General features: G+C 37.9%; 1 protein-coding gene across 1 annotated transcript; it reads left to right on the forward strand.

Moving 5' to 3' along the window:
* Nucleotides 1-1,129: 1,129 nt before the first annotated feature.
* Nucleotides 1,130-25,898, forward strand: LOC133219306 (interleukin-5 receptor subunit alpha-like). The gene is given in 13 exon segments (XM_061366555.1): nt 1,130-1,598; nt 9,300-9,500; nt 9,840-9,994; nt 10,129-10,276; nt 10,806-10,914; nt 11,000-11,184; nt 12,763-12,899; nt 18,446-18,590; nt 22,484-22,571; nt 24,110-24,183; nt 24,186-24,196; nt 24,704-24,759; nt 24,761-25,898. Coding segments are annotated over 12 exon segments (1,275 nt in total). The 5' UTR covers nt 1,130-1,598; nt 9,300-9,397; the 3' UTR covers nt 24,825-25,898.
* The last annotated feature ends 1,471 nt before the right edge of the window (nt 25,899-27,369 follow it).

Consider the following 27,369-nt stretch of genomic DNA (forward strand, 5'->3'; position numbering starts at 1 on the left):
TATTCAAGGCCCGCCTGGACAAGTTCCTGTGTGATGTACTCTAGGTTACCCTGCTCTTGCAGGGGGGTTGGACTAGGTGATCTCTTGAGGTCCCTTCCAACCCTTGGGATTCTGTGATTCTGTGATTCTGTGCAGTCCTGGCAAAAACTATCACCACATCTAGCCACCTACACCTAATTATGTTAAAATAAGTTTTTAGTGCTTTGCTTTCTCTTCATATAATAAACAGAATAGTGAATTGAAACTGAGCTACACCTCAACAGCACTTTTTCTGAGACATCACCTGTGTACACTCTTTACACCATCAAAATAGAGCTCAGACTGTGCAGGGACTTTTCTTGCTCCTTCACTAATATACTATGCTTGTCAGAAATAATGATCCAGCTAAAACAGGTTGCTAGCAATTTTAGGAGAAGATAAAGTGTTGAATAGTCTTCATGTAATGTACTCAAAAGAGGCTTTGGTTTAAGTATGAGGCTATTATCCCAAATCTGAGATCCTAATAGATATGCGCTGGTCAGTTGTTACTAGAAAAGTCATTCCAAACCCACAGTGTAGAAGTCATCTCTAATGTTAACAATGTAAAAATTATATCCAAGTCTGATCCAGAGTCTCAGCCAAAAGGGCAAGACTCTGAATTATCCAGGGGATAATACATTTGCTCTGCCTTATGGGATGAGATTACACCTGTAATAGGCACCTAAGTCATAACAAGTTCACTAATCCTTATTCTTTTTGAGCAGAACTCAAGGTTACAAGCCCAAACTTAAGGATCTTTGACAGATACCTAAGTAATCACAGTTGAATCTTAACTTCCTGATGTAGAGAGAGATTTTTGCAGAGTGCCACAAATGACTTCTCTGCTAATACCTGCACTGGTAGTTTCAGTGGTGAGGTTACCTACTACAAACTAGCCAGCTCTAAAATGTTTTCACAGTGTTTGCTCTATCTTCCCCTTCTGTTTTTCCAGCTATTGGAACACTTATAGTGATTCTTCAGAAATAAACTTTGTTAAATGAAGGAACAACTCCTGAAAAGGAAGAAAAACATTTAGGCATATATACTTGTCAGAAAAAAAGAAATAAAAGTGGCTAAATTAATATAACTTGGCCTAATGTGGGGTGCTGTTTAACAGAGTAACGAGAAGACGGACTCAGCTAGGCACCTTTGAATCCTCTTGCATCAACAGAACCGGTACTCCTTGACTGGTCAAATGCAATACTAACGGCTGGAAAGGGAAGTAGCAGTGGGAACTGATCAGGGATCTGACTAATTTACTAGTTAGCTGATCTGTCTGCATATGAGGAGTTGAGTAAGCTGATCTGTGGGAAAAGGGCAAGTGACATTGGTCTGAGTGCAGGAGAGGATTTGAAAAAGTTAGGCAAGCTACAGCTTTAAGAAATCACCTCAGAATGAGAAGCATATCTCACTGGGCCTCTCCAACATGTTAGATGGGGAATTACCTAAGCTTTGCAGTTGGAAATATCACTGTAGAAGGCTGTGTCCTCTCATCTCCATCAGAAAAGTGCATGTCTTTCCTGTGGGACTGAAGGAGTGAATCATGGAGGGACCACAACATCTGTGAAACTATGCCAAAGGTAGGTCCTAACAACATTCCTTTTTTAAAGTTTAGGCAAGCTAATTCACTTCTCTCAAATTCTTCCCAGAGGCAGAAAACCTCGCCTTCCTCTTTTGTCAAAGAAGTCAGGGCTACAGCAGCCCCACTCTGACTGACAGATTTTAACCCAACTTCTTCCTCCACATCCACAAGTTTGTAGCTGATAAAATATATATATAAAGCATTCTGTTGTCAGTGTTTGACTATCAGGAATACTAGCATAAATTAGCAATCAGATGCCAATAGATATGCTCTTAAGTGTGTATAAATTTTCTCTGTTTTAGTCTATGTTTCATGAGTTCCATTGAAAGAAGGATCATAGTTATGAAATATAGTTTATTCTTTATAATACATCAGGGTCTCTTTCTAGAAATATTAATGATGCATATCTATTATTTTCAAGATAAAAGATTCAAGTTCAAGCCTTATTCTTTAAGAGTGCTTGCCTTCACAATTATTGTGATTCATCACTTATCTGACCTTCACCACAGAGGGGATTTGTATGCATGATGCGATACCAGTTACTCATCAGTGTTCTGAATTTTTCCACGTAGTTCACAAAGTGTGAAGTGGAAATTTCAGAATAGTAACAATTCCTAGCTATCTCAGTTATTTCTGGTGCAATTTGGAAAACTTGCACAATCTTTCTGTGCCTCAGTTCCTCACTCAGAAAAGATTAGAGATCTGCTCTTTCTCAACTTTCCCTCCCCTATCTCTCACTCATTAAAAGTGGTACATATCCTAAGTTAGGTGTTAAATGTGTCTTATTTAGCCTAATAGATTTGTAATCACAATGCTATCAGTACTACCTTTATAATTCAAAATTTTCACTGATTCCTCCTGATTAGCTGAGAACAAGCATGCTTACATTAGTGTTGCACTCCTTTGCAAGGCTCATTCCCATTCCTGATGCAAAGTCAGCATACCTTAGTGTACTCCAAACCTGCACATTGCTGTCTTATAAATCTCTGCACGTAGGAATCGACTGTAATTTATATTAACATTTACAGATGTGTTAAAACAGAGAAACTAGAATGAAGGCATTGTATCTGAAGTTTACTTTCAGCATCAACAAATGGCTATTTGCTCTAGCTGATAATTTTTGGAAAACAAAGAGACATCTTCTCCGAGAAATTACATTCTTTGGCAAGCCTTGTATTGATATATGTACACATGCATCTACCTAGTTTGAAAAGTGTTATGAAAGAAATATACAACAAAAGAAACATTATATTTTGAGACTGCATCTGCAGAGTAGGAGGCCACATGGACAATTGCCATCACTATTATGTGAAACAGAAGCATGAAATCAACTTCAAAACAGGACTAAGAAACCCAAATGGCGGTAATTTAGTCACCACAGGAGAAAACTGTGAGGTCAAAATTCCCTTCTGTTCAGCAGCACATATCACTTTCAGGACACTACTTTACTGATATCCTTCAAGCCTGCCTCACTACCCCTTTGCAGTGAAAGATTTTCATTTTCACACCAGTGCAAAGCAAAAGATGAGGTTTTCTGTAAACAGAGGTGGAACAAGAGCACCCCAAATATCCCCAGCACGTTATTGCAAACATGAGTTGTACTAATACAACAAACTAGACTTTAAGGGAATTGAGAAGGGAAAAACCACGCCCTTTAGTCACATGCATGGGACTTCACTGGAAATAGCACAGGGTTCAGATGACTACAAAAGGGCGGGCCGCTACCTACTAAGCATTGCTTAGAGTGCTGGCTTTGTGGATTGTTTGCAGCAATTTCTTTTTACAGGCGGGTAAACCCTGGATGAAGTACTGCACAATGCACTGGCTTTATGGATATTTTTAATTAAATGACATGCAATTTTGATCAGCCCACATCCATAGGTGGTTCCAGGACAGTACTTTGATAAACCAGAATGATGGTCCAGTTCAAGATTCTTGTAAGGATGGAAAGAAATGTTGAATTCCTCCCATTCTTGCATTTCTGAATAAATTAACAATATGTGGGGGGAAAAAAAAGTGTTAAAAGATAAAAGCAAACAAACAAAAACCCCATAAACAAAAAGACAGGCCCCCAAAACCCCCTTCCTGAGGTGTTTTCTTCCTTCTTTAATTATTTTAAATTATAAGAAAACTCCATAAAACATACAACCAAAATGAATGATTTTTCTCTGAAGTCAGCAATGATAGTAAATTATTGGTGTAAGAAAATGGGAAGAAACAGGCTGCAATTACTAATGTGCTACCATCAATTCAATTTACAGACCACACTTAAAACAAGTAGAATGCACAGGTTTTCCTAATAAGCAGAAGATAACATGAGAAAATATGTTTTCTACATTTTAAAAATGAAGTCCTGGGCTTGTAGTCAGATCTGCTACTTATTACCATTGGATTTGAGATTCTAAGTCCCAGTCTTAAATACAACATACTTCTAAATATAGTCAAGCTTCTCAAGAAGCATTTACCTCCCTTTATCTAGGTTATAGCTAGAAAAGCATGGTTTTTGTACATCATGTCTGATGCACTCCAGAACAAGGGATAGGTTGGATTCAAGATATTAGAGCTAAAGGCTGTTGGTTTGGCCTTACATTGTATAATTGCATTATCTGGTATTAACAGTAAAAAAACACATGGAACTTAATATATTCTTTTTTATTCCAAAGCCAAAATGAATTTATTGAATCTGTGTATAAGGGAATATGTCTAATCCAGTCACATTAATCACAGCAAAAAATGTTACTAAAAAAAATAGAGGCATGTGTTGTACACCCAAGATGCAAAGCAGCAGTTTTTAAGGCTTTAATGAGTAAGAAGTTGAAACATTCCACTGGGCTTTTGTATGACGTGATTCTGGCTGTGGGGTTTTTTTTGTTGTTTGTTTGTTTGTTAGGGTTTTTTTAAACATGTATTTTTAACACACATACTGAAAGAACAAAAAATTATCCATACTTAAATGTAACAACCTCTGCTTGGGATGAAGGTGAAGACCCTTAGGCCTCTACCACTTCACCTAATAAACCATCAGAGTACGAGGGATGTGTGGGGTACTTCCTTTGTCAGCATTTCTCTGCTGTGTGCCCAGCAGCTAAAGATGGGGAAAAGCAAAGCAGAAGAGCCAGCTTCTATGCTCTGGAGGTAACTGCACCAGTTAATAAATGAAAGAAAATATATCCCTTGATCTCTTCAGTGCTTTTGTAGCAGTGTTTATAAAATGAGATGTTTAAGAAGGTAATAGCCTAATCAGATTTGGCAATTTTGATTTTTTGTAAGGCAGTAAATAATTTATTCTTGACACCTTATGTTAATTTTTTGCATCAAAATCTGATTCTCAGTGAATAACTATTTTAATGTGAACAAAGAGGCATAACTTTCCAAACCACATTCCCAGAAAAAAAACAAACCAAAACAAACAGCAGTGTTATTCATTGTTCCCCTTTGAATTCAATTTATGGTAGAAAGCTGAAATGCAACATATCAGCATCATGAATAAAGTGGTAGATTAATTTCAAACACGCTTATTATCAAGGCAGCCAAACCCCCAGAATGCCAGTTATAACATGCCTGCATGGCTTTCAATTGCCTATGTGATAACTGCAAACTAACTTCATTTTCAAAATAAACCATGTAAAAAGTAGGACAACTTCAAAGGGTGAGTTAGACAAAGCTTCAGATGTGAAGAGTAAACCAGACAGTAATAACTATTGAAAATGTAAAATTTGTTCTTTTTCCTCCATTAGTTCTGTGACTTTTGGTTATCTATCTAGTTTGTGTCTTCTTGGGTTTGTCTGTTTGTTTGGTTTTTTAATTTGGTGCAGTGAAAAATGCTTATTAGCCCCTGAAAAAGGAGGAGAACATTGGCAAGTAGGATATGATCTTTCTGGGATTTTAACTTCATAGACACCAATTTCACTATGTGATTTAATTTCTTTTATAATCTGAGTTTTTCTTAGAAGGTAAAAGCTCATTACAATATGTAAAAAAATTAAAACTCTTTTTCATATGCAAAGAGAAAAAACAGTAACAACTCTGAGCACTGAATTAGTCATCCAGAGGTGTGCCTCCTTCAAGGTATTTTGAAGAACAGCATAGCGTTTGTGTACACAGAAGTGTGCTTCGGTCCCACAGCAGGAAGTGGCATTGGAAACCGGCCACTGAGGGGTATCTTGCAGAAAAGGGAAGTCTCTTGAATCAATTTCTCATTATAGTCTTAAGACATTTTCCAGTGGTGATCTCTCCTGACCCACAACCCAAACAATGCTTAGGTATCCAGGATTTCACAGGCATTAAGATGAAGGTATGTTTTGAAAAAAGAAAATAGTGCTTCTGTTTTGACTCTTCAGGTATGCAAACCTTTGAAAATGTTTGACCTGTACTGTTTATTTCATAATTCCTTAATCAATTTCTACATTGTCGACTATCAAATATGGGGGCTTTGAAAAATATGAATTGACAGCCTTTAATGAAGTATAAGCTTCAGGTAGTCTTAATCTGACAATCAGTCCCAGTGATTCCCCTTAGCTAAGACTGTGCATTAGAGCCATGAATAAAAGACTTCATTGCTTAGTTATTGAATTTACCCTCTATATCAGGCACAATATATTTTTAAACAGTACTTGATTCTTTTTTTTTTTTTGGTCAATTTTACTTTTTTTTTTTTCCCCAAATGAAATATTAAATATTGCTGTTTCTTAAAACATTAACTTCTGTATTTAGGAAGATAGAATACTGAGTTCCACAAACTTTTCAAAATTACTTTGTTCAGACACAAGGACCATGAACAGATCTACACTTCAGGAAACACTCAGGTATACTGAATTTTAAAAACTAAACAGTTCATTTTCCTCACACTCCAAGTAGTAGCTCTTAAGTTTTATGAAGATTGGTTTAGCTACTTTCATTTTTCTTGCCCTGACTGTCTACTTCCCAGATTCATCAGGTGGGTTTTGTGCAAATCCTTATAATCTCTGCAGCTGCAGTGGCAGATGGGTTGGAAGCTCCCCCTGTATTACTTCTCCTATCTCTTATTCCAGCAACCACTGCGTTAAACCAGAGAAAATGCAGCAGCCAAAAGGTACTGGCTGTATTTGAAGCTCAGTGATGAAACTGGACAAGCAAAAAACAACAACAAAACAAAGTAAAATATAACTGTAGTACTGGTTTTAAATACTAGGAATACTTCCTTACTTAAAAAAAAGTATTTTTTGACAGTGCGTTTTTATTATGGTTATTTTTTACATTCTTTTGACTATGAACATAATTTCTATCCCATTAGTTTAACTGGACTGCTTATATTTGGCTAATGTACATTTTTACAGAGACAAAAGGACCAGAGAGCCTTTTATTAAAAAAAAAAGGCAATGAATTTTATCTCACACCTCATAGGCTGCACGTCAGCACCATATGCTAACGTAAAGCTCTTCATGGCACAGGATTAGAGACACACAGTCATCTGTGTACATCTAAGAAGAAATGTTCTGTCTTTCTGCTGATCTGTGCTGGCATAAATGGAAATACGTGTTCTTTGACAAGTTGTAAATTGAAAACCTTCTATGTATATATGGCTTATCATTCCCTCCTAGTCACCTTGGGTGTCCTTATGCTGCCATGCTTTTCTGTGGACCAGTTCATTGCATACAAACACAAGGAATACTCCATGGGTTCTGCCCAGCAATCCATCTACTGTTCTGCTTACAGCAGTGCCAACAAGAGGTGCTATGCAGGTGTGATCGACAGATCTGGCCATCTTCTGTAACCCATTTTCCATGTATTCCAGCATCTACAGTTGCTTAATTAGGGATGTTAGAGGGTATATCCATCTCTAATACCTTTTAGTAGCTTTTCATGTACCTGTTTTCTACAAATTTGCCAAGTCCTATTCACAGCCTGCTGACAGTACCGTTCCAGTGCCTGTGGGATCAAGGTGCAGGAGCTTATTGCATACTGAAAAGTGCCTCTCAATGCTGTACAAAAGATACTCCTAGGAACAAGTAATGTCTGGAAAACAGCAGAGATCTCTTCTGAAATGTCTTACTTGGACTCAATTTTCTTTTTTTTTTTTTTTAAGTTTATCCAGACTTTAAAAATCTTGTTCTCTGCTGTGTTTTCTCTCTCCAACTGAGTTTACTTATATTACCTCACAGATTATTTCAGTTCTTGTTTCTAACACCAGAAGTTGTTGCTACTTTAAGATTTATTTTGTTTCTCTTCCTGTATCAGGTCCCCTTTTGACTTGAGTTTTCCACAAAATTTATGTTAATATTAGGCACAAATATTTTAACTTGCTTCGTGTTTTCCATCCTCATGTCTCTCTCTTAATTAAAATAAAGGACATACTTGTTCCTAGAACTGCTTTTGATTGCTCCATCTCATAGGAATGGATGAGCCCTTTACAGCCACTACATGTTGAATTATAAACCCTTGAAAGCTCTTTGTCATCAATTTATGTTTTCCTTGGCTTTTTCTCTTGCCACAGACAGCACCATTAATGGCACAGTTCACCCCTTCCCTTTCCAGGCAACTAGAATTGGCTTCTTTCAGAAGCACATCATGTAGGAGAATTTACTCACTTTTTGGGTTGGCTGCGTGCATGGTGTAGCACACATACTACAGCTGCTGCTGCTGCTGCTACAGTTGAGATCAGTACCAGAATGAACCAGGTGGGGGAATCTCTGTCTTAAAGCATTTTGTAATGATTTTTCATAGCACTTCATAAGCAATGCCAACATTCATTGAAAGACCTTTTGTTCACTGAATTGTGCCAAAGTAGCACTATAAATTAATCTGTAGGTATTTATATCAGTGTACATGTATGTGTATATATTTTTTTCCAGGCAACTTCATTGCAGATTCTTTGGATGTGCTGAACGTTCACACATTTTCCTCTACATGACCAGTGCCTCTTGTTAATCGGTGTGTTTTGATCATTTTGATATGGCACCAGGTGTACTTTTGCTGATCCTTGGATAACATACATAGAGTGGGTCTGAGGACTTAGTACTGAAAAAAATCAGAGCCAAGATAAATTAGTTAGTTGTGAGTGAAAGATCCCAAACACAGAGGCATATTAAGTCTGCAAAGAACTCAGAAGTGTCAGAAATTGTTTTATGGGGAAGCAACCTTTGAAGGAATATTCAGCGATCAGAGATACAGCAATTATGTCTTTCTAAAACCAACTTTGATCAGAGTGGAATATGTTTGTTCACTGTATCCCAAACTTAACAAACACCTGATATACTCTTGCTGATACTTGCTTTTGCAGATGACAGGATTAATTTCAGGCAGTTTTGGTTCTTATCTTCCTAAAGCAGGTGCCTAAACCAGGTAACATGATTCACAACCTGGAACTGACAGTCGTTCTACTGACAGTAAGGGCTAGATATATGGATACAGCTGCTGGGTTTGTATCTAGCCACAGTTATGTGAAGTAGCTACTACCCAAACTGCTTGCTTTCAGTATCAGTTGTGTCATTTCTGTGGTCTTGATTTGCAATCTAAGCAGTACATTCAAAACTAGCTTGGTATGGCATACATGTCCTTTTTTGCCATGACACCCAATTAAAGAATGGGTTTAAGTATAAATATCTCAGATACAAAAGGCACCAAACAACAAGACCTGTTAAATATATGTAATTTTATATTTATTTCTTATACTTGGGGCATCACTTAAGTGGCTTAGTGACTGTTTCATATTATTTCACAGGTGCAAAATTAAAACATCATGTTCTAACTGCTTTTTCAACCGAACTTGGAAGTATAGATTCTCAGTTTCTGCAGACCCTGTGGCACAAAGTGTTTGCTATGGCACATGTTACAGTCATTCCCATCATGCTGATAATAAGCTTTTTCCAGTGTAAGACACTGTTTTCCACTAGCCTGGCAAGTGAACAACAAGATGTAGGAGGTAAGTAAAATATCAAATAGCAGTTCATCTTACACTAGCCATCCCCAGTATCTGAACTCATTATCAAAGCACTTTCTATAGCCCATAAAGAGAAATGGAGACCCCTGTTAGGAGAGGTGTCCAAGACAGGTAAAAGTGAATGGCCTAACATTTTGAGAGCTGCAAATAGGTAAACATGAATGTCACTGCTGAAGTAAGTCATATTCAACAGAACGGAAAAACCACCTGTTCATTGTAAGAACAGAGCTACCAAGTGTGCAAGTCTTACTGAGAGCCAAATCCTTTGCGTACACAGTGGTGGGCCCTTTCTTCTTCTATGGAATATCGTTGTAATTGCAGATGCACCTGAGCTACATAACACTGTGTGGATTTCCAAGCATGAGCCTGGAGTCATTCTGTCCTGGAACAATAACTTGACAAAAGAAGAAACTGAGAAGTATACTGTGAAGTATATTTTGAGTTACAAATTTTTCAATACCACTCATGAGAATGAAGTAAGTTGTTCAATGGTTGCACATAGTTTGAAGTGAAATTGTGTATTACTTCATTCAGTAGACAGATTTGCATAATTTCCCTTTCAATACTTAGTACTGTCCACTTTCATGCAATTCCTTCTTCCTTCTCTTAGGAAAGACTGCAAAAGAAGAAGAAGAGAATAAATCTTAATTTACACTCTGGTTTTAATGCTAAAGTCAAAACACAACTTTTTGCAAAAGAAAAAGACGATGTAATTAAGGAGAGTGGCTGGACAGAATTTACTTACAAGGCACCTCCAGGTCAGCTATGTTGTTAAGACATCATGATAGTGTTCTCTGTTACTTGGAGACATATAATTTCCGAAAGCTTATTATTCTACTTTTACTTTGGTATGGGTTTGTTAAGAATACAACACATGCCTTCTTGGAATATTGCAGAATTATTTCCTTTATTAGACAAGTTCAGATTCAGAAAACTCCAGCTCTGTTGAGCAAGCTGTTGAAAAGACTCAACCACTCTTTCCATTTTCCCTAGCAACTCATGTCTTGAAGATTGCCTTTTGTATCACCCAGTTTCAGGAAATCTTGAAAGAACAGATCTTCTAATCTACTTTGGGCCAATTTGTCATTAAGTGGGTTAGTAAGGCTTTTGTTGTTAGTAGCAGGTGTACTGCCATTGTCCAAAAAGCAGAAAGACCTATTTGTTATCACCTTTCACTTATTCACACTTCTAAAAATAAGGCTATATAATGGGTTTGTAAGGGCATCCATCATGGTATTATGTAAAATAAACGACACTCTTTTTACTCTTTTTTTTTTTTTGTTGCAGTGTATATTCAGAATTTTTCATGCATCATATATAACATTTCTTCTTTCAATTGCACCTGGTATATTAAAGCAGAAGCTCCTGAAGATATACAGATATTTTTTTCATACAGGTAAGGGTTTTGTGCAAAATAAGTATGAAATCATGGTTTTGCAGCTAAGTCCTTGATTTACAAGACTTATATTTCCTTCTCACAGACACATAGGAAAAGAATTTGATTGCCAGCAATATATAAAAAATGCAAGGAAGAAAAATACTGGCTGCCATATGAAAGAAATATATTTCCAGCCATCAAGAAAAATCAATTTAAACATAACTGTAAGAGGTATGAAGAATAATTCAAGACTGTCTTATTACAAAACTTTTACACCTCAGACAATAGGTAAGTATTGCCCATTATTACCTATTATGAAAAGTTAATTCATTGGTTATTTCATTGGTCCAAAAAGGAAAGAAATCCCCTCCCTCTCCCCCCCAGCCTGCCTTTCCTGAAAAGTCTGTATCTTTCCATTCCAGCACTCCAGTTATAGGAGGCATCCCACCAAGTCTCTATGATGGAAATGTTGTCATAGCCCTTCAGGCCTGAACACAACACTTCCTCCTCTTGCTTGTTTCCCATGCACCATACATTGGCATAAAGACAAAGAGCATTACTCAAAGAGACAAGGGAAGAAGGGGAAGGGAAAACAAAATCTAAAATAGAAACCCCCGTGTGGCATACACTGCCTGTGGAATGATACAGCTTCATGCAGCTGCAGCCACAGCGGCTTCATGGACCAGCCGTGCTGCTGCCCATCCTCCCTGTGTCTCTCTGTCTTTCCCCTCTGGCATCACATGGCAGAAATGTCAGCCCCAAACCTCGCTGACCCTGTCTACAGAGACTTGCTGTGCACTTCTGCCTCTGCTGGGAGGGCTTTTTCAGAAAACTCCAACTGTGGTTGCTCCCTGCAATGCAGTGGAAGCCAGAGAGGGCTCAGGCTGCTTGAGTACTCCAGCACACACCTATGATCACTTCCCTAACACTCACCATGCTAGAAAGGAACTGTAGACTTGTTTATGTAAACCAGAAACTAAAATACTGGGAACCCACATGTCCTTTGCTTCCAACCATATACCTTGTCCCTCTTTAAAAAAACCCATTGTGATCACACTCCTTGCATTTCTATGTTCATGATGAACATAGTGAGAGGAGGGGGACTATTTGTTTACTTGTTTACATGTCCTAAGTGCATCTTTCTTCCTCTGTAGCAAGTACTTGCGTGTTCATTTGCAAGAGAGAAACTTTTCTTAAGCAAGCGTCATATATCAAACATGTATATTGCCAGGAACTTGTATCCCTTCAGTAACCCCCCAGTGAGAGATGAAATTGATTTTCTTTCAAAGTTATACTATCAGGCTTATGCGCAGACTTGAAGTATCCAACAAGAAACATGTATCCTACATGACAGGGAGCCTATAGCAGCTCAGAGGTCTCCTTGCTACCCACACAGATTTTGGAGAGTGAACTCAGAGGGCTTGCTTCTCCTGTCCATCCCTACTACCTTCCCTAGAAAGATACATACAATCATAGAATCACAGAATAAATTAGGTTGGAAAAGACCTTTCAGATCATCAAGTCCAGCCTTTACCCCAGCACTGCCAAGTTCACCAGTAAACCATGTCACTAAGGGTCTCATCTATATGTTTTTAGAACACTTCCAGGGATGGTGATTCCACTTCTTCCTGGGCATGAAACAAACCCCTGTAATTTTCTTTACTGTGGCTCAGAAGTGGATGCTACTTAGTGAACAGCACTTTTAAAGAAAGTGAGTCACTGAATGACTCCTTTGGGTGTGAAAAACTCCAAAATAGTCAGCTGAGTATTTTAAGGACTAACACACTGTGTTTGTTTTGCATAAGCATAAATATGAGAAGGAGCACAAGTTACAGAAGGTCTCTCTGTGGGTTGTTTTTTTTTCAGAGAAACTGAACCCGCCTATCAACATCTCAGTTTCCCTTGAAAACAGAAGTATTCAAATTTACTGGAAACCCCCGCCTACAATTGGTTCTGCAAGCAGCAAATGTTTTTTGTATGAAGTGAAAATAACAGATCATAAGGTAATAATTTTTTTAACTAAAGTAATGCACTTAAAGTGCATCACATAACTGCCATAAAAATTTTGGTATCATTTGAATTTAATGGAGTTAAAAGTCAAAGAAACTTTAAAGAAATCCCAAGGTTTTTCATGAATAATCCAACTTTTCTTGTTTTTCTGGTCAAAAACGGAAAATCAACACGCTTTCTGGAATTTTTTAGAGTCATGCTTGCATTGAAGTGGATTGGTTGTTTTTTTCCTTTTCATATTGAATTTAGAATCATAGAATAGAATCATAGAATAGTTAGGGTTGGAAAGGACCTTAAGATCGTCAAGTTCCAACCCCCTGCCATGGGCAGGGACACCTTGCTCTAAACCATATTACCCAAGGCCTCATCCAAACTGGCCTTCAACACTACCAGGGACGGAGCATTCACAGCCTCCTTGGGCAACCTATTGCAGTGCCTCACCACCCTAACAGGAAAGAATTTCCTCCTTATAGCCAATCTAAACTTCTCCTGTTTCAGTTTAAACCCATTACCCCTTGTCCTATCACTACAGTCCCTAATGAAGAGCCCCTCCCCAGCATCCCTATAGGCCCCCTTCAGGTACTGGAAGGCTGCTATGAGGTCTCCAACGCAGCCTTCTCCAGGCTGAAGAGCCCCAACTTTCTCAGCCTATCTTCATACAGGAGGTGCTCCAGTCTCCAGATCATCCTCGTGGCCCTCCTCTGGACTTGTTCCAACAGATCCATGTCATTTTTATGTTGAGGACACCAGAACTGTTACAATACTCCAAGTGAAGTCTCATGAGAGCAGAATAAAGGGGCAGGATCACCTCCTGCAACCTGCTGGTCACGCTCCTTTTGAGGCAGCCCAGGATACGGTTGGCTTTCTGGGCTGCAAGCGCAAACTAAAGCTGGCCCATGTTCATTTTCTCATCGACCAGCACTCCCAAGTCCTTCTCCACAGGCCTGCTCTGAATCTCTTCTCTGCCCAGCCTGTAACTGTGTCTGGGATTGCTCCGACCCAGGTGTAGGACCTTGCACTTGGCATGGTTAAACTTCATGAGGCTGGCATCAGCCCACCTCACAAGTGTGTCAAGGTCCCTCTGGATGGCATTCCTTCCCTCCAGCGTATCAACCCAACCACACAGCTTGGTGTCATCGGCAAACTTGCTGAGGGTACACTCAATCCCACTGTCCATGTCAGTGACAAAGATGTTGAACAAGACGGGTCCCAACACCGATCCCTGAGGTACACCACTCATTACTGGTCTTCAGCTGGACATTGAACCATTGACCACAACTCTTTGTGTGCGGACATCCAGACAGTTCTTTATCCACCGAGTGGTCCACCTATTAAATTGATGTCTCTCCAATTTAGAGACAAGGATGTTGTGTGGGACAGTGTCGAAAGCTTTACACAAATCCAGGTAGATGACATCAACTGCTCTACCGCTGTCTGTCAGTTCTGTAGCCCCATCATAGAAGGCCACCAGATTGGTCAGGCAGGATTTCCCCTTAGTGAAGCCATGCTGGCTGTCACCAAGCACCTTGTTGTTTTCCATGTGCCTTAGCATGCCTTCCAGAAAAATCTGCTCCAAGATTTTGCCAGGCACAGAGGTGAGACTGACTGGTCTGTAATTCCCTGGGTTCTCCATTTTTCCCTTCTTGAAAATCAGGGTTATATTTCCCTTTTTCCAGTTGTCGGGAACTTCACCTGACTGACATGATTTTTCAAATATGATGGCCAGTGGCTTAGCAACTTCATTCGCCAGCTCCTGCAGGACCTGCGGATGGATTTCATCAGGACCCATGGACTTGTGCACATTCCGATTTTTAAGATGGTTTCGAACCAATTCCTCTCCTAGAGTGGGCCCAAGGTCTCCATTCTCACAGTCCCTGCGTCTGCCTTCCAAGTCTTGAGTGGTGCGGTCAGAGCCTTTGCTAGAGAAGACCGAGGCAAAGAAGTCATTCAGAAGCTCAACCTTCTCCAAATCCTGTGTAGCTAGTTCACCTGAGAGCTTCCTGAGGGGGCCTACGTTCTGCCTAATCTGTTTTTTATTTGCTATGTACCTGTAGAATCCCTTCCTGTTATCCTTAATATCCCTAGCCAAGTTTAATTGTAACTGGGCCTTAGCTTTCCTAACCTGGTCTTTTGAATCCTACATTAGTATTGCATAGATTATTGACTTTTCTGTTATAGAAAATGGAGTACTGATAAAAAGAAAAGTTTAGCAGCTAGTTTTATAATAATATTTTAGGGAAAGAAAAAAAAGACACGTTAATATAATTATTTCTACATGCATCACTAAAAGAATCACACCTGCTTTTTGCATACATTATACATATTTAAAAATCTATCATGTATCAGCATGTTCTCTTAGACTTGCCAGTAAGAAATAGAACTGTGTTATAGTTTAGGTTATGCCACATGGTGACTAAATGACACCTGGCATTACTTAGTGGCAGTTTTAAACTACCTGTAAATAAGAGCTGAGAAGTTTTCATGCAGATTCTTATTTGAACCACAAAAGCACAAATCTAAGCACTTAATTCAGAATATGGTAAGTATGAAATTCAGGTGTTTCCTAAAGATTCAGAAACCTAATTACTCAGGTTTATATGGCAGTTTTCATTCAAGCTGTCTTTGAAGCTCTGTGTTTGATTAAGAACCTAAATCTCTGCTAACACACGGTCTGCTATCTGCAGTCAGTGCACAGTACTCTAACAATAAAAGGCTTATCTAAACTGGCTACAAACATTTAAAAGACAATTAAACTCTGAAAGAGCATATAAATAAATTGATATGTATCCACCCTTTGTTAGACATGGTCGAAAGGAGAAATGCAATGAGAAAGACACAATATTGATCACATAAAGTTATCTGTCTTTATAAATTACATCAAGATTTATTAATTCAGATGCAGTGCTAACAGCGCTAGGCAGCTTCCAGAACAGAGCTGGTGTTTCCCATGTTCTGTCATTGCAACACACGGAAAAGGAACTCAAGGTCTGTATTCGGACCTGTCAAAGCTTCCCAGTCCTTTTTGGGGTTTTCCAGGAGACAGACAGGTAGCCTTCTTCTAGGTCATCTCTGCAGCTAATTATCATTCCCTAAACCATTCCTAACTAATACTTTAAAATCCATGCCAGAGACATCCTAGGCCTTGTCCTTTTCTATTCACAAAGCTCCTAAGTGCTAAAGGCAGCAAGCAGAGGGATCAAGGGAGGCTCATGCCGGATCTTTGGTATCCTGTTCATATAAGGGTGACTGCTAAGTGAGGGGGTTTTAAGGTAGACTTGAGGAGAATCAGTATCAAAGCTGACAATGATTAGAATGGTAATTACCTATCGCAGAAGAAGAAAAGGGAGGGGGAAATGTTAAGGAAGAAAACTGCATCAGTATTACAGAGCAATATTACAGGAGACACAGGAGGGGGAAGCATGAAGTAAGCTTGAGATTCTGTTTCCTGATTAAACAAGGTCTTAATATCTGTCACAGAGACTTAATGAGTTGAGCTGTTAGGGAATCCATAAGAAGGCTTATTGGCATTTGTTGCAGAACAAGTTAAGAGTATAATGATTAAGGTTGATTGCTTATTTATTTATTTATTCATTCTGAATACCCAAAGAGATGACTTGCTGAACACTTATCAGCACAAATAATAATGCTGTGATACAGAGTGATAAATCTTAAAAATAGGGAATTAAATCTGCAGGTGACTGGAAGGTAGGAAGGGTTGGCAAGTACAGTAGGAAACAAGATTAGAATTTGAAATATTGGGTAAGTCTGAAATCAACAAGCCAAAATACAGTAATAAGGAAAATCCTATGATTAGGAAGTAGAGGTCAGATTTGTCTAAGCAAAATATAGAATTAACCTACAGGCAGCAAGAGAGAAGAAAAAATATCTGTGGTTTACACCGAGCCACCAACTGGGTCGATCATTCCATGTGTTATTACACAAAGGTCAAGTTACTCAGATTTATATGACAGATATGTCACATGTAAGATGTAGGTTGTGACTAATTTAACCTTCTAGATACTGAGTTTCATCTGAAGTTTCAAACTGGGCTATGGGCATCACCACAACATATAAATATGCTGGGAAAAAGTCTCAGAGGACATCAGTGAGAGTTCTAGGAATGGAAGACTGAGGGGCATGTTCTAGTGTAAGGGAGTGTAACTTGTGTTAACAGCCTTCTGGTAAATAAAAGAGTACAGGGATCAGACTTACCCATGCCACCTTATGAGTAGGATAAAAAATGACTAAATTCAAAGCAAGGAAAATGTAGGCTAAAAGTCAGGAAAAGTGTCCTAATAGCAAGAAATGCCTACCACAGAAAGAGGTTTCTGAGGCTGCTTGGGTATGGCTCTATAGAGTTATGGACAATAGATTAGACATCCTCCACAAATGCTCTGGGCAGATGTGACTGAAAGTGCTGCACAAGAAGGTGGTCTACATAATTACGTAAGAATCCTTTGAGTCTTGCATTTTGGAAATTTCCTGTGATGCTATAAGCTTGTTAGTAGCTCTTTAGGAAGAGATTTTCAGACACAGCACTTGGTTAGCACTCAACCCTTGTAGTAATTTCCAGTTTGCTTTTGAAATCCCAAGGATTTTCCTCCATTTTTACTTACTTTGAAAAACTTAGCATGTGAACTTTTGGACCTATGTTTGGCACCAGCTCTGGAAAGGCCTTAAAGAGCATGAAGGAAGAGAAAGAAATGGCATAATACACAGGATCAAATCCACACTGCACTGGTCAGTATGAGGAGATCAGAACATCCCTTTTTCTTAAAGTTGTACTTATGGTACTACCTCACCATGCTTTCTTAACACCCAAGATACAAAGATTCTGGGGTCCTCTGTGTCTGAGATGCATACTCTCTAATTCTCTGCAACTTCCTGACATTGTTTTTAATTTTTATGAGCAGGAGTTTTCACCTTTCTTATTTGCTCCTTCTTAAATTCTTAGCATTGTTTATTTACAGAAGTTGGCTTCAGTTTTCAAAAGTGATGAATGATTCAGTGATCCCTCTGTTTTAATCTCTGACACTTCTTGAGTGGACTTGATCTTTTGAAGTGGCATGCTTTCTTTTGTAGGCACAATTAAAGATGTTTGAAGGTAGTCACAAATTTCGTGGATATTCCTCACAAACAGTCAGCTGAAAAATGCAAGATTTTATTCTGTTGGACAAGCAGGTATAGCAAACTACCCACACCAAACCTTGAAACTTGCAATTTCATAGTTACTGTGTTTATTCTACATTTGGGGTAATAAAAAATGAAAGGGGAATGAGTGTTTTCAAATTCTTACTGTCCTACTATAGCTGATAACTCCTTCCATCTTATCAGTTCCAGGCTTTCCTCCATTTCAGTCCTGAGTTTTAAAACATGGCAGTTAAGAGACAGATTGTGTCTGGACGTGAACACCTGTTCTGAAAATCTCTTCCTACTAGATTAGAGACGTAAATAATAGTATTTGACATTCCTAGATTTATATCTGTCTGATTTGCAATGAAAAATCACCTAAAATAATCCCCTAAACCTATCTTGAAAGATTGTAACTGTCACTGGAGAGAAATACGAGTATCCGTTTCATAAACCAGCAAGAAAATGTGCAGCACAAGTAAGGGTAAAGAAAGAGAAATGCATAAGAAACAAGATTTGGAGTGAATGGAGTGAACCAGTATTTATTGATCATGGTAAGTTATCATGTATTTATTGTTCATAAGCCTTATCATTAGATATGATCCATATCATTCAACATATTTACTTTATTATTGCACCTGTTTTCTCCTTGCTGTATTATTATATCATAGCAGTACCTAGAGGGGTCCATGTCATGCACCAGGCTCACACAACTCACACAGGGAAAGACAGTCTTTTGTCTAATGACTTGTACTTCCTTGATCTTAAGGCATTCTTGCACATGGCTTTTCTCCTGAAGTAAATTGCTTCTAACTCTTGGCAACCTTTAGAAAACAGTAATGGTCAGCCAATGAAAAGCTCTGAACACTGCCCTGACTGCCCTGCTAGGGACAGCCCAAGCATCCCTATAGATACTTTCACCTGAAGTTAGAAAGACAAGAAATTCACAGAAATACCAGTCACCAAATCACATGGTCCTTAAGGACTAAATCTAACATTTCTTTTAGTACATCAGGGGAGTAATTTCTTATCTGAATAGGTAGGAAATGGTTTAACTCTCATTTAAATAAATGTATATGCTCTGGCACCTACAGCTCACTTCAGCACAAACAAAACAAGAGCCTTGCAATACTTTTCCTTCACCTCCTATAACTAGATTTCAACACTCATGTACTAACAAGGGAAACTTGTGCTTCTTGTGATGACAAAAATGCCTCCACATGCAGAGGCTTCCTGATGTCAGGTGATGTCAGGCTAGGTAAAAGGGAGGTAGTATAATGGAGGGGTGCTATATTTATGGAGGGAAACTAACGCACAGATTTGCCTCTGCAAGTTGACATGCAAAAGTAATAATAATAATAAAAAATACAATACTATTGATAGTGAAACAGAACAAGACAAACATATTTACTTAAAGTAACAGACTGTGATTTGGAATATGTCTTTGTGATCTATTGAGCTTCAAGTACATATTTATCTGAAGATGCACGAAATACAAGGCCAGACATTACTGTTTTTGCAATGGATTGAAAGTAAATTCAGTTATTGGGTTTATACATTGTCTGCCTACTTTACCAGATGCCTCACCGCATCCCAATGGTCTGCTCAGCTGCCACCTATGTTGACTCAGATTCATTCATCTGATTTCAAAAACATTTCATTTGTGAAGTGCTTGGAGAGAGAAACCTAGTTGTTTCACATGTCCACTGTGGGGAAGGAGAGAACACATTTCAGGCCATCAGAGACTTGAAGTGTCCTTTGGAGATGCTTCTTTCTTCTCACTGAAGATAGGGAGAGCCTGCCTAGTGTGATATGTAGACAGTGGAGGGAAGAAAAATTAGAAGGGCTTTTACTTGTGGGGGAATGTAGATTTACTTGCTCCCTGCCAGCCTCTTACCAGAAGAAGGAAATGAAGTTAAACGGTCACCTGTCCTGGTTCCAGCCTAGCAAACCTTCTCAGAAGCTGTAACTATCCTTCAACTGTTTTCTACACCACTGCTTTCCCAGCTTCTGCTACAGCTATTGGAGAGGTTGAACAATCATAGCATGTTTCTCCCACTTCAGAAAAAGTTTATGGTGGACAAGACCACCATTGCATACAAGCTGCAATATCCTCATGTGTTCAGTGCAGAGTGCTGATTTACCCCTGAAGTGTACTGCATATATGCACAAGTTCACATGACACAGCCATGTCCCTTCTTCCTTCTGTGCTCAAACAGTAACTTTTATAAAATGAAGCTATGAGTATATTATATAGAGCAGTCACATGCTTGGGAAAACCTCTTTAAATATCTCATTTGATGTCTAAAGAAAGTTTTCTACCCATTTTATTTTCTATTCCATTGAAACTATATTCTTTCTGCTAATTGGGAACATGTGTAAGTGGACGTTATGAACTGTATTTTAATATTGACTAGATTTAAAAAAAACTGGTATTAGCAGTATCATTCATGATAACTACATGAAAGTCATATATCTAATTTCACAGATACAGTGAATTGAAAGAATTTAATGTTTTTGTGGAATAATGTGAAAGGAAAAAAACCCATCCATTTGTTATTTTTATTTTGGAATGTGTCAATTCTTCTGCTGAAAGTCTTGAAGGGGTGTGCAATGACCTGCTTTTTGTTTGCTTCTACATGACATTCCAGTGTTTCATCTAGGATATGTGCTATATTTCTTTAAGAATAGATTTTGAAGAGGCATTTCAGCCTCCAATTAAACAAGCTGAAACATCAAAATGAAATAACATAATTCAAAACATAACTAAAATATTTGTTCTGAAATGTTCCTTTAACATGAAAAGAATTTGTTAATTTTCTCATGGGAAACACATTCACTTTCCATTGGAATTAGCATATGTCCTTGAAAAAAAAACCATAATTTAAACTGAACTGATCTCTTCAGTATAGAAACTTTCTGCTAAAAAAGAAATGTTTAATCAGCTTTATTCATTTATAGAAACTTGAAATAATTGGTCTAATTTTTAGAGCTGCTGAGCATTCATAGATCTCTTTGAAGTTAATAGTAGTTCAGAGGTGTTCTGCATTTTTGCAAACCAAGCCACTTGTTTTGATTTCAAAGTACTGTTATCTGTGACTGAGTTTAATCATTTACATCTGAAAAGAAGCTCCCCCTCCCCCCCCAACTGGTCTACCTGAAAGAATTTGCATGCTGCTTCTTCCTTCTTTTCCAAAATGCATGAAGTAAGAAAGCAAGAAGAGCAAACCTCTTTGTGGTTCAGTTGATGTAAAGACCACTGCTTCCTCTTTTGGGTGTGTACGTGACATGCGGTTAGCAGAATGATGCAGGACAAAAGGTTTTCTACTACACAGTACAGAGGTTGTTCAGAAAATGTTTTCTGAGCCTTAATCTCAAAGGAGAAGAAGGGGAAAACTCCCTTTTGATCTTAAAAAGAATAAATCATAGTTTTGTTATTTTAGCAGAATGCACAGGCTATTATACTCAGTATTGTCTAGAAGTTTGTGAGTTTTTTCTTGGTTTCATGTGAAATTTGTGAAAATCTGTAATATCCTTGGTTTAAACTACAGATGAGTTCAAACTAGCAACTTTTTAAAATTATTTTGTTCTTTGAATTTTATCTAGACTGTTTAACTGGCCTTAGACTATTAACATTTTAAGAGCTGTTCCTTCCTGTTTTTCTTCAAAGTACTCAGTTCAAAATAATCCAAGCTCACTGTAGTTCTAAAGCTAGGTACTAGACAGACAAAAAAAAATTGCCAAAAATATCTGTTTGAGTCAGCTGAAGACACTGATATTTTGGTATTTTGAGTATTTCTGCAGGAAGAAATGCAAGGTAGAGAGCAGTAGTATTTGTTGAACAATATAAAAATGTATTGTTAGCTTTTCTTTAGGACTATGCCTAGCAACATTAAAAAAGGTAAATATAATGAAAACCAAATGTTACTTTTTGGGTCAAAAAGAATACTTTTTTTTGACAAAAAGCTTTTATTTTCATTTTGCCTTAAACCAGTTACAGCTGTGAAGGGGTGCTCATGGATCCTCATGATGCATGGAGGCGGTAGGTGGCAACAGCAAGAATCCAGAAGCAGATGAAGCAGCAGCAAGAATGTCTATAGTATATAGAGGGAGGAATCAGGGTTGGACGGAAGTACCCAGTGGCAGGACAGGCCATGGCCAGCATATGAGAGCACAAATCCAGTGAAAGGAAGGGATGGAGTCTCCTGGAGCACAGGAAGCAAGGGAAAGTGCTGGATGAAAACAGCAGCAAGGCTGAGGGCTACAAGGAGGAAGGAGCAGTGCTGAAGTCAGAAGCCCCTCTCTCTCTTGAAAAAGCCCCAGGAAATGTTTCTTTCAATCAGTGACGGTTCAGGAATAGCACAATAGTTATCAGTCAATATATAATTAATCCATTTATGAACTACACTTCCTCACATTATTAACATTACTTTTGCTTCTTTTTAAGAGAAGACAGTGGACGTCATGCTGCTAAGCCTCGCATTGTTTTGTCTCCTGATTTTCCTTGGAGGTTTGCTGATATGTGCATGTAGAAGGTAGTGTACATTTCTGAAAGGTACTATAAATTTCTGGTGAAAGAGAGGTCGTGGTGAGGGTAAACAAACTATAAAATAGATTAAAGTCAACCACAGACCTTCTCAGATAAATTATGTTTACAAGAAGTGTGTAATTGTGCATTTCCCACCAATGTTCTGACAAAAGAGTTCTAGGTGTTAAGACATAGGTTAAGATACTGAACCCCATCACTGTCATCTCACATCTCCCATCACAGTCCTTGGGGCTCCAGTCTCACACCGTACTCAGATGACTTTCTGTGCATTTCTATAAATAATATTCTCTCATCCTACTTTACTGATGTCTCTCTACCCTCCATTTGACTTCACACCATGTTTTCACATGTCCTGCCTTCAGGGCCACCAACATTAATCATGCCAAAAATGAGCTGCATTTGCCCTGTTGACCAGTTTTGTTTCATAATCAGTGGGAATTACATACAGCAGTCTTTTATTGTAAGATGGACAGTTAACAAGAAATTAAGAAGGGAAGTCACGCTGATGGAGGAAATTTGCTTTGCTGTACTATTAGTACAGCAAAATAATAGTAATGGTCCTACACGCACCAACAATTAATGCAATCTACTTCCTCCATGCCACTAAACCTTTCCTATTGACATGGCAGAGAAGGCTTTCTTGAGCTGAAAATTAAACTTGTTCAGGATAGGATGATAAATTAAGATGCCTTAATATTTGAAAGGTGCAGTATGGCATGGTCTCTGTTAAAAGTAAATTAATTATTTAATTCATGACACAATATTATTTCTGATTAAGATAAAAGAAGTTATCATGTGCTCTATCTTTCAGTAAATAAAGACTCAAAAAACTATAGATCTAAAAGAACTAATAATAAAATACAGAATAAAATGTTTCTCCTGTGGCAAACAAAACATCATTGAAAGTCATCTGCATCTCAACATAAACCCATATTCTGGTCAAATAATGAGGAGTGACTCTGACCTCCAGATAGCAATTTAGCTGATAGATATTTTTGGTGTAAAATTTACATGGTACTCAAACTAAACAGATAACCCTTTGTGCTGAATCAAAAAGTTTTCATGGTTCTGTGCAAACACTGCTCACTCTCAAACCTTAATTCTGCTAGACTTCAGCAAGTGAATTAAGAGATGTTTCTGATCCTATGCCTGCTCCCTGTCATTTGATGGTTTTTTTCTCTTTTTATCACACTTTATAGGTAATATTTTTAACAATGAAAGGCACATATAGGAGTGATTTTTTTACCTATAGAAATAGTAGTATCATGCAACAGGCTCTCACTTTGCTTGGAAAGCGTGTCTGTGCATATTCAAACTGTTCTTTTAAATCTCTAGCAGGCTAAAAAACAGGCTGAAGAAGACTGGGAAAAATGTTGAGCAAATTGTCTGCAGTGAAACAAAATAGGGTAGAATGGCTTTAGAAATGGCAGATACCTGTTTATTGGTGTATCTATTACAATGAAATATTGACTGAGCTGTTCTTCAGACAATTAATGGTCTCATGTCTGTACCACTTTCTTGTAGGTATCAGTGCCTGGAAGTTATAACCATGCCTGTTCCTCATCCTTCAGATGATATCACAACTTGGTTAGCTGCAGATGACACCACCAGGTACTGGTTAACACCTATGGTATTATTTGTGATTGGAATGGTGCAATATTACATTTGGAGCATCAGGCTCTTTCCAAGAAACACTGGGGAAAAGGCATGCACAATGTTTGCAGTGAAATCAGAACAGAACAGAAAGCTTGTGGAGGTTACAGGACAATGAGAGAGGGTGGAGAAAATCTTCAGGGGAGTACAATCTCTAGCGTGCCTTAAAGTGCCTGTTAAAGTTAGACTATGACTTTGACATAAAATTTAGGTACATAATCATATCATCCTGGATGGTGACAAGCAACAAAATTAGTCCTCAAAACAGCTAGGTAAATTTGCCTGTGAGCAACTTTTAGATTGAGACAGTCACCCGTATGATCTCTGTGTTGTAGTTACATGACGGAATAAGTAATCTGTACTAATCCCTGATACACCAAATAAGCAGCATGCTTGTAACAATATTCAGAATTTGTAATACCATCGAATACAGATGTTGTGCATAATGCAATTTTTATCCAACAGAATCAGATGTCACTGCAAAGGGAGATGTACTCAGATGCTACTATGGGAACACCAGAAGAACAGAGACGAAAACATTCAACAACAGATATGTTTGAAGGAATCTGGGTTAGAAGATCCGTAGGGACAATAGGCTTCTTTTATCTGCACACAAGAGTTACCTTTCTATGAGGTGGAGAATATTCTGTCAGACCTCAGAATGGCTGATATTGGAGTTTGTCTGAGCCTAGTAATTTGAAGTATTTTGAGCTCTGATGTTATGCAACTCAAAATGAGTTTTGGATCACAAAGGCAAAACACTATCTTGCAGTTTGTCCGTAACTACTTACTACTGATGTTCAGCTCTGTAAAACTACAACACCTTGTACAATATGATCTAATATTAAGGTACACTTGGGTTAAAATGGAATTAGAGTTAGTGTTTCATAATGCTTCAATAACTTCCAAATATTGTCTGATAGATCAATGCCTTTGAAGACTGACTGTTCAAACAAATTTCATACTAGCTATTCAACATCTGGTTGAAGTGATTTTAAGAGATGGTGGAAGCAATGAGTGTTTCTGGAAACAGCAGGAGAAGCTCACAAAGGCTCTTTAAAGCTGTAAACAAAATCTGCTTTCTAAGGCATTGCTTTGTGTAAGCAGATATCAACCAGAAAGAAGAGTTGTGTGAAAATATAAAGTCTTTTAATGTGATAGACTTTTTCTTTTGCAGCTAGCAAAAGGGAAAAAAAACACTTTAGACAAGGTAAAGAAAACAGGTTTTGGCTGTATTTTGATTGCTTAAGTATAACTCAGAGGAGTTAAAAGTTTAGAACTCACCAAAATTTGCTATTTAATTTTCCTTGTCTTTCCCTTGCCATTTCCATGAGGTGGTGAGCCATGCCAGTTCATTTTGAGGTACACAACCAGGACAAACTATTTTAACTTTTAGTTTAGACAGTATTTATTTTGCTACAAAATAAGAAATATAGGGCCTCAAATTTGCAAGAAACATGTTTCTGTAGACTTTTTTTATAGGTAAGAGGTACAAGTAAATGATGGACCTAATTGTCTGGGCAGTTTGGAAACTACCTAAAAAATTCTTGCTTTCATTATGGTAAAATTTCTCCATTTTTAAGATAATATTGGTTGAAGGAAGTATTTGATTACACTTGAAATAACATCTTTAGTATTATTGCAAAGGACGATATAAAACTTTTGTTTGTGCTTCTGAAACATTTAGTTTAGTTTACACTTCTGTGCAGAGGTTTAATTTACCTGAGTATGCTTTTTTTCTGGTATAATGTCTCCCTTACTGCAGTGGAGAAGACTGCACACTTTCTCCTTTAATATTAGGAATGGCTGGTAACATCTCAAAAGCCCAACCTGGAAATGCCTGAACAACAAAGGGATTGTAATTGAATTTGTTTGCCATAAGATCAAGTTCATGACCTCAGGAAAAAACAATCAACTTTTCTAGGTAGTGTTACCTTTACTGTTGCACTGTACTTTTTACAGATGGTTAGGGTGGCCTTACCTTCGCACACTGGTGCTCTTCTCTCCATACCTGTCAGCCTGATGCCTACTCAAATCACCAGGGAGAAAGTGAATGGTAGATATGAGGTACTTAATCATGCTTCAGTAATGACAACTCCTGTAATGCCTCCTTCTCTGTCTTGAATGCAGATGGAAAAACCCACAATCAACTCATTTTTCTCTTGGATGGTCAGACACTATCTCTGTGGGTAGACAAGGCAGTTTTCCCATCAGCCATAATCCAGATCTGTTTTCTTGAGAATGTGGAGAAGAATTAGTAGTTCAGTTGAAAGTTATTACAAGAAGCATACAGAAAACAAGTGTCATGAACGTACAGATTCCTTTCTTTGTGAGGATATAAAAGTGATATAATGAAACAATCAGAACATGTGTGAGCTAAGTGGGGTAGAGAAGTACCACACATTGGCCAAATACATCTGGAATCCAGACTTCACTGATACCAGTGAATATTATATTGTTCCTTAAAATATATTTTATATACGTATAATTTATATAGCTTTGGCTTGTAATGCTTGAAGCGCAAAACCAGTGCCAGGATTTAAAATAAGTCAGAACCTATAGATTAATTTTATTATTTTACCTGAAAATAGAATAACTCTTTTAGATTAAAATTACTTGCCTTAGCAGAAGTCTCAGTTTCAGTCAATACACATAGTTTGCTCGCATGCATATGGCAACCAACAGAGACACACATCATAAAAAGATATATCATAAGATCAGTTGTCTGGAAAATTAATCCTAAAGTGCAAATTTGATAATAAAAAATCAGTATCTGGACCCATCTGAGAAACACTGGATTGATTTGTTTATTAAATGCTCTAATTTTTCCTTAAAATAAGAATAGTATTATAAACCTATCTTAGATCTATTCTCCAATAGTGGATTTATGTGCAATACATATATAAAGAAATATAATTATCCAAAAGCAAAATTGTGCCATCCTCAATGTAGCAATAAACATTTAAGCATATATGTAATACTGCAGCTGGGTCAAGGCAATCCCCAGTACCAATACAGGCTGGAGGATGAGTGGACTGAGAACAGCTCTAAGGAGAAATACCTGGGAGTATAATGGATGAAAAGCTGGATATGGGCTGGCATCGTCCATTTACGGTCCAGAAAGATGATTG

The sequence above is a fragment of the Neopsephotus bourkii genome, unplaced genomic scaffold (assembly GCF_033783945.1).
Source record: "Neopsephotus bourkii isolate Nb327-2 ecotype Australia unplaced genomic scaffold, CSIRO-AGI_Nbou_v1 NB_1346, whole genome shotgun sequence".
NCBI classification, from domain to species: Eukaryota; Metazoa; Chordata; class Aves; order Psittaciformes; family Psittacidae; genus Neopsephotus; species Neopsephotus bourkii.